Source organism: Lonchura striata, chromosome 2 (genome assembly GCF_050655825.1).
Source record: "Lonchura striata isolate lonStrDom1 chromosome 2, ASM5065582v1, whole genome shotgun sequence".
Classification (NCBI taxonomy): Eukaryota; Metazoa; Chordata; class Aves; order Passeriformes; family Estrildidae; genus Lonchura; species Lonchura striata.
Window position 1 is genome coordinate 73,301,932 of NC_140704.1, and position 8,940 is coordinate 73,310,871.

At 35.3% G+C, this 8,940-nt stretch overlaps 1 protein-coding gene across 3 annotated transcripts in view; it reads left to right on the forward strand.

Annotated features, from left to right (window-relative positions):
* SLC9A3 (solute carrier family 9 member A3) overlaps nucleotides 1–7,626 on the forward strand; it is a 56,154-nt gene extending 48,528 nt beyond the window's left edge. Inside the window, exons 16-17 of one of the 3 annotated variants that reach the window (XM_077785436.2) lie at nucleotides 744–987; nucleotides 3,311–3,448. In XM_077785436.2, the coding sequence (XP_077641562.1) occupies nucleotides 744–987; nucleotides 3,311–3,314 (248 nt within the window). In that variant the 3' untranslated portion in view covers nucleotides 3,315–3,448. Of the gene's footprint in view, nucleotides 1–743 lie in introns of all 3 variants that reach the window. The other 2 variants (XM_077785434.2, XM_021540506.4) reach the window with 2 other exon arrangements.
* Nucleotides 7,627–8,940: the final 1,314 nt, after the last annotated feature.

Here is an 8,940-nt window from a genome sequence, read left to right on the forward strand (position 1 = left end):
ATGGACTTATAAAATTTAGTATTTATCTTTAGCCCTTCTGTGCTTAAGTTTTTTCAGCATGCCACTGTTTGCTTCATGTGTAATTGGTACCTACAGTGAAGAAAAACCCTTGTGTCCATACTCTTGTGGCAGACACCCTTAAATGCAGTTTATGCATGACACTGTTTCATGACAAATTCTATGTTTGAATACATATAAAGACACCTAGAAATAAGTGGATGACAAGATGTAAAAGCTTGTAAAACTTGGTAACTGTCTGAACAAGCTCCTGTATCTTACTTTTGACTGTTTTGTGGCCTGCCATAGCTACCTCACACTCATCTGTTTATGGAGCTGTGAAGTTGGGGTTTTTTCACACTTTTTTCCATATCTTATTTCTTTTTTATGTATTTTATTTGAATTTTTTGCAGTTATTTTATGCTGTGCTCTTTTTTTCTCTTGCTTAACACTTGTGGACTGATTATTTCTTTTATTGATTTTATTTTTTTGTCTCAAGATAGCCCTAGCATAATTACAAATTTGATGTGACAACCAATTTTTCTCTTTATTGAAATCCAATATATGTCTAGCTATAACCAACGTATATGTGTGTGTAATGGTCTGTGTATTGACTTAGTCACACACATACCAGTGTATCAGCCCATTTTTTCTAACAGCCTTTTTCCTTTTATAAAGCATCTTGCTGTATTATCAAGAAATTATTTTGATTACTTTTATTTGTCACCAGTGAATTTTTTTTTTAGGAATTGATAACCCAGTATTTTCAGCTGATGATGACCAAAGCATCTACATGAAGTTCTCACCATGGTTATCTGGTGAAGACACTGTGGTACCATCACAAAGGGCCCGAGTGCAGCTCCCATATTCTCCAGACAACTTCAGACGACTCACTCCAATCCGGCTCAGCAATAAATCAACAGATTCCTTCCTGCTAGCAGATGGCCCAGAGGACCGACCCAGATCTTTTCTCCCAGAATCAACACATATGTAATATTTTAAAAGATATTATCACCTTTATTTTTTAACCAGACTTCTTATCAATCCTGAGAAGTAAACTTATTCTTCCGTTTTTTCTTATTTCAGAAAGTGTCTTTCTTTCCTGATTTCTTTGTACAACTGAACATCTTTTATTTCCCTTTGACTTAATTAACAAAATGCCTTTCTATTTTCTTTCTGCAGAAAAGCTGTTCAGCTATTTGGAGTCCAATGCCTTGCTACTTTTACAGGAGATAGGGGTCATTCTCTTTATTTTTATTTGAATATTGTAAATGCCAAGAAAATAGTATTCCAAATACCAGAATATTGGGCATACAAGTTCAAGAGGCTTCAGGTTTCCTAGTTAGTCAATCCTAGATGATAAAATTGGTAACAGAATTCCCTAAAAGGAGTAAAATTTTTTGACTCTGTTGGTAAGAAGCCTTGAGTTAGCTGTGAACATCTTTCCAGATTATTTATCCAGTGTCCAGGAAGAAAAAATGCCCCACTGGTACAATGTAACTATTCAGTGACACTACTGATGCACCATTAAATTACATAAGAAAGGGGTTTAAAATTAATTATATTTACTAAAATGCATCAGAGTCTCCTTGTGGGGATAATTACACAACAGAGTTGTGGAGAAGCAGAATTCTATTTAGAGCTTAATCCTTAAACTGTGAATTTACCTTAATCCATACCTTTTTTTGAAACGAGAAAAAAGCTTAGCTTTCTGATGCAGCAAATAACTTGTTGCTTCTAATGTGTTGGAGGCTTAAAATTTAATTGACTCTGGGTTTAAATTAATATCCCAGTTTCCCTTTAACTTCTGCTGCGTGGAAATTTTCCACACCATAAAATCAGCTTTCATTTTTATAATCAAGTCAGGTAGTGCTTCAGATGAGCTGGGTCAGGTCCACAGTTCAGATGTAATTGAATAGAACACAGGGCACTTCAGGGATTGTGCAATGCAATGCACAAGTCAGTGGCATCATGAATATACTTTTTTGGAATCCATGGTCACAAATACCTGTCACAGAGTGTCCCCTGTGCATCAACAAAAAAGTAAGCTGAAAGTATTCTGTAGCCAGTTGATGAAACTTTGTTCAGACAAACACCTCAGGCTAAGAATGAATACTGCTAATTTTGACATAAGAAGAATTTCACAGCCTCTTGAGAAGAAGTAGAAAAAGTAGTTCCATTTTTCTTCTGTTCTGGCTTCTGTCCATTCAGATGTGCTAGTTCAAGGGTAATTGAGGAAGCATATCACTTTCTTTACTGGGGTGGACTGTAGGTCTGTGTCTGGTTTCAGTACTGAGTTTCTTAATAATGCATCTTTGTTTATTTTTAAATTATGTTTTAAAATAAACACTAGATTAGTTAAATGATTGTGAATTACAGTCCAATATCCTGATTAAAAGTGTGAACAATTAGCAGCATTCCAAAAGGAAAATTTCACCTTGACATTTATCCACATTGAAATTCACTTCACCTTTTCTTCCCCACTGTGAACATTGTCACAGAATATTGACATATGACCTGCAGAACATTTTCTTGCAAGCCTTTGCTCTTTTCCTCCATTTAATTACTTTATTTCTAATTCAGTTTATTATTAGGAAGTGGTATGTGTAAGATCATCTTTGATATGTGAAAATCACTGGATTTTTGACTATTGTGTTTCTTAATAAGTGTTTTGCAAAGTTGTATTTCCCAAGCTAATAAGCATACACCTTTATTACTCTCTGAAACAGTCCTCTGAATGATCTCCTTAACAAAATTCTCCCAACAGGAGAATGGTACTAAAATTTCAATTAAAAGGTTTGAAAAAACAATGGAAAATGGAAGCCAAGAGTGTAAATGTTAAGTTTCTCTACATACCTAATATATACAGAAAACTGATCATAGGTTCTGATCAATAAGAGATTGATTTCCTGGAATCGAACCCTCTGCTACTTGATTGAAAAAACACAATTTGTTTCAAAAATCTCTGAAATATTTCCTTGCTGAGAATCAGGACTGTTTCAAGATACACCTTAGTGACCAGACGATGGCTCCATCTCCTAACTATCTGAAACAGGCAGTTGTTCATCTAAACACTGAGTTAAGTTTTGCCTGATATTCATCAAGGATAAGAAGTTTAATTAATTCACTTCAGGTTGTCCAAGATAGAATTGGGTACAGAGTAGAGGTCTTCAGCAGAAAAAAAATCTTTAACCACTCACTTTGGTAAGACTTAAATAAAAATAGCCAAAAGCAAAGCCCAATAGCCAGCATACTAATGGATAAACTGTGTACAAATAGAAAACAAGTGTTTTAATTTAATTGTGCTCTCTAGGTGATATGGACCACGATGTTGAAATGACAGAATACTCCTCTTCAGATGATCAACTAAACCAAAATGGAAGCGTTTCAGTGAATCCCCTCCACTTCTTCCCCTCTTGCCTTCAAATGCCTTGGACACAAAACTATTCTTCATTGGAAAACAGAGGGAATATTTCTCTTTCTGCTGTCTCTGAGTACATTGCTTCATGTGACCCAAATGTACCTGATCTCTTCTGGGAATCGGGTACAGATATCAATAACAAAGAGACAGTAAACTCAGGTTATTGTTCTGAAGTTAGCTTCAAGTCAGAGAATTCACAAGAAGAGAATACTTTGCTTATGTTTGAAGGGCTGGAAGACTCCTACATGAAGGACCCCCAAGAGAAGAAAATGTTGCTTGATATAGAAGGGAATTACAGGTCTGCTGCAGCCAGACGTGTACAAAGCCGACGTTCTTTCCACAGGCCAAAACCTCTGCATCACCCTAAGCTTCAGAAGCTGGCATCTCTTCCAGCATCTTGCCATGTCCCGCCACATTCCTTGGAACAGGAGGAAACACAGTTGTGAGGAAAAACTTAAATGAAAGAAGAAGATGATCAAAGGGCTTTTGTAAAAATAGAAATCAACCTTTTGGTTCATAGGATCTGCTCTAGGATGGCTTCAGATGGAAAGGGAGTGGGGTCCTGTGATGTCAGAAACATTTGTGCTTTTCTGCTGCACTTACATTTTTAAGTTCCTATTCATAATGAAAGGGTGCATAGTGAGAGGGAATTATTTTTTCACATAGACTGTTACAAATAATTATTATTTTTGGAGGAGAGCTAAAACAAGAATCTTTTCAAATGGTAAATCCTTGATGGTTTTGAGATGGAGATAGTTTATTATGCCATTACGCCATAAATTAATTTAAAGGAAAAGGCTGCATTTGCTGCTTCAGTAATGGAATTAAGCATTTATGCTATATGAAATTAAAGTAGAAGAAGACAATGGTTAGCCTCTTCCCTGCTATGTCTACTCTGATTGAAATGGATCAGTGCCTTTTATAAGTGCAAGCTACAGAAAAATATTTTCCTTGAATATTTGTGTCACTGAGTAATTGTGGAATGTTGACTCTCGTGTAAAACTTTCCAGGGAGAGGAAAGTCCTGGAATTTTGAAGTTTAATCAAGTACTCCAGGAGGGCCATTTCCTTACTTCACCTTCACTCCCTCAACTCGGTTGCACTGGAATGAAAGAACATCCAGGATTAGCTCAGAATTTTAATTTGCATGGTCAGAAACAATTAATTTCATTTTCTTAATCAAGCTGCTCTACTTTAAATAGCCGCACTCAGACAGAAGTGTAAATATTTGTCATTTTTACTGCTGCTTTGGAAGACATGTTAGATTATCATGTTAAATTATGTATCATTTTCAATACCTGATCAGGATAGTGATCTCTCAGATGGTGTTCTGCATTTTGCCACATGGTCTAAGTGCCACAAAGACTCAGGATGCTGACGGTTCAAAGTATTGTACAGAGGCAGTTTGGCTACTGTGCATGTATATACCTACTTGTATTAGGAATGTCCTTTATTTTTGTACATGGTTTTCTGTCAAATGATAGTTATGATTGCACTACACACTGCATATGAATTACATCTACATACCTTGAAGACATATAGAGACATCAGTGAAAGCCAATTCAGATGAAGACTAAATAAAAGTTAAAACTCTGAGACCTCTCATAGATGTATTATACTACATGCCTGTTTATAGTCCTCTGGCTATTTTGCCTTGGATGATTCCATTCTTGAAATTTCGGCTTGAAATCTTCAGTGGTATAAATTGTAAAGGTTCTATGACATTAATAGAAGGAGAGTGATTAGCCACTTCTGCGGTCCTAATGTGTTCCTACTTTCTATTTAATATCAATGTAAACCATTTGTAAATGAGCTGTCACCTTCAGGGAGGTATCTGAATTGTTTAAGACTGTATCCTGGACAGTGGCTTTACGTGGTAAATTTTACTTTATCTATAGAAATTAATGATTTTTTCACTCTACCTACCCAGATGTTGAATGCGTTTGAGATGATTCTGTGTCAGGTATCAAAACTGAGATTTACCCTGACACCCAAAAAGAGCAGAGCAATGTGTGAAAACTCATGTCCACATCTTTTTTCTGTCTTTGTCCTGTATCCAAAATCTGTATGTTAGGCTGGTGCAAATTGCAGACATGTGATGGCAAATACCATATACAAACCTAGACAGATACAAAATGTGTACCTCTAGAGACTAGACTCAGAGAGAAGTGGTTCTTTTGGTATAAACCCACAAGCAGCTGCCTGTTTGTCTGTCACTGTGGGCAATGATTCAAATCAGTGTCCCTAACTGGAAAGCTTCATCACCCAAAGCTAGTCTTGTTAAAATTCAATAATATAAATACCATTTTTGTGAAACTGAGTACATGTGAACATACTATTTTGATGAAGTAGAGCATATTAATGCCGTTCTGGATATTATAATTGGAACAAGTATATTAGTAATTGGCATAGATACGTAACAGGACCATGACTGATCCCAAATGTTAGTACAGATAAAGTGCAATGTGCCAAAAATCTACCCTGCTCTCTCATAGCATAATGCTGAAGTTCCAACATCAAAATTGGCAAGATGCTCATCAGGTGTTGGCTTTGAAATAAAACTTTTCTTTCTTATTGGTGTCATACAGAGGTAGGTCATCGCTGTGCTTGCAGTCAGAAAGAGAACTACACTGTGGACTGTTTTCTGCATGCTTGTTAGACCATTACCAATCTGGTTTTGTACACCTCAAAGGTAGGAATCTCAAATAAACATTTGTAAGTTGTCATCAGCAGATGGGTGTTTTCACCACATATATGTTACACAAACAAGAGTATGCAATTTTGAAAATCACATATGTTTTTATTGTTCTTGTAAGCTTTTAGTTTAAATAAAAAAGGATCCATAGACATTAGCATATTTACAAACACAGCAGTCTCTGTGAAAAGTCAGCAGGACCCTGTATGTTTTTGAGAGGGCTGTGGGCTGTAGTATTATAAAACAGAGAAATATCACACCATTTCAAACAACAGAAATTGAAAGACACTATATACAAAGGGCTTACCTTTCTCTTTCAAGGGCCTTAGGCATTTCCTATATGTTGCATCACTACAGTTGAGCAAGTGAAGGATAAAATGGGCCATTCTGATAGTGAAGAGACCTTTCCTTGGAATATCTTGCATAATTCTTGAAGCTCTTCTGCCCCTGGAAGAGGTTTTCTAGTACAATTGATTCCACAGCAAGGTTTTGTTTGTTGTAATTTCTCAGTTTGAAATGTGATGAAAAAACTTTCATGTCCCCAGTTTCCACATTTCAGAATGTACCCATAGTAGCTCATAATAGTCATAATAGTTTAATATAATTCCTTTTTTTATCAAGGACAATTGATAAATAGACACTCCCACTCTCTACCAGGGTAAAAACAAAAAAACAAGTTATAACAGTTGATAATTTGTCATACTTTTTTCCTTTTTTGCATACTCTTTCATTGTACATTCACATTTTCTGTGGTATGTGTACCAGTGGGTGAAAGTGTTTGGCTACTTGTTCAGCACACTTTAATCAGTCAAACACCACTAATTTCTATCACAGCAATATAAATTCAGAGCTGCTGAGGATATGGTTGTAAGTATCAGCTATTTCTGACCTGGTTTATTAGATTGGAATGATCAGTTGACAACTCATTGACCTCTGATGAGGCCACTTCAGTACTTACTTCTCTCAAAACTCTGTCTCTTAAATTTTTTTTGTGACATGCTCTGTCAGAAAAAGGAAATCTTGGCATTCCACAGATGCTACTTATTTACTAAGTAACTATGGCCTACCTTCTTGCAAAAACATGAAATGGAGAAATATTTTATGTTCCTTCGACATATTTTGTTCCATGAATAAAGTTATTTTTAACAATGTTTATTATGCTGCACTATGGTCTAGCAATGTTAAAAAAACCCAGAAGTGTTGCTTGCATTGAGATGAATTCTGTCTCTCTGAGCTGTGAACCTACTTATTGAAATATATGAAATTATGTTTTACAAATACATCGTCTAGTCAGAGATTTATGTAACAAATGTTGCAAAACAATCACATGCCTTAAATTGTCACTCTTTAGAGTGCTGTTGTTCGGAGATACTTGTGTGTACTTTCCAAAAGGTGTCAACTTACTTCATATATTTTTAAACAAGTCAAGTTGTTCTGCTAATGTCTTTATAGAAATGTTTTAATAGTATATCAGAATGAGAAGTTTGGCAATAAATTGTATCACTTTGGTGGAATCACATTGCTTTGGTAAGTGATTTAAAAAAACATTTATTTATTACACTTAGAAAAGACTTTGCATTCAAGACTTCTGAGAAGTATGTATTTCTGCTCCCAAATCAAAGTTTAAAAGGACAATAGAGTGCTGCTGATAATTCATGTCATTTATAAAACACAAATCATGAAAAGCAGCAACAAAACTGGTAGATTTCCTGAGGCTCATTCTGACATCTGTAACACTTTTTGTATTCTAGTTCTAGTCCCACTGTAGTCAATGAAAGAATTCCAATTGGCTTTATAAGCCAGTATTTTCATCCATAGAGCATAAAGGCACATATTTTCTCAAGTTATATATAGAGACATAATCATTACAATGATCTATAATTTACATTTTAAATAAATGACACATGACATCTCATTATTATTATTATTATTATTATTATTATTATTATTATTATTATTATTATTATTATTATTGTTATTATTATGCACCTGGATCACGGCAATTCAACATCATAGAAGCAAAGTTCTGACCAGGCTTAGAAAATTATTTCATCAGTTTCAGAAAAGTTTCAGGAAAACTAAGTGATAAACACAAAAAACTACTGGCTCTAGGAGGTAATTATAGTTTATTTTAAAGCATGATCCTCCAAGTGTTATCAACAAGAGAAGAGGCTTTTCAGACCCATCATTGAATACTGCAGTGCTTTCAGAAAGCACATGTGTGCATGCAGAAAAGGCATCCTGGAAGGCAGAGTAGCTGTACTCATGACTGAAAAAATGAAGATCTGAAGAAGAAGGATCACTTTAGTGCTGCTAAGGTGTGAGTAGCTAAGAATGGGAAGAAACCTTATGTGGGCTAAGTATGTGCATGTGAATACTTATGGTAGAAATAATGAAAACTGAAATGGGTAAAACTGATCTCAAAGGAAGATAAGATAGAAAGGTGCAAAACTCACCTATATCACCTGCCTAATAACCAATTCCTACCCCCATATTTTCAAAGGGTAACTCTATAATGTGCAATTTTAGCTGACATCTTAATACTAACATTTCCTTCAATGTAAAAGCAGTAGAAATGCCAAATAATGTAGTCACAAATAATCCTGGATCTACAACCCAAGATGTGAGAAAAATAATTCACAGAAGTTTTATAAGGACATAAAACCCACTTATCAAGTGAACTGCAGGAAGGTACCCAGAAACAACACAATAATTACACAACTTGTGATCATCCCATACTGACTGTCTCAGAACATTTCTGTATAGAGTAGAGAGAGTTTCACCTAGGAAATAGAAATGGATTTTTGATAAGATAGGATAGAATGCAG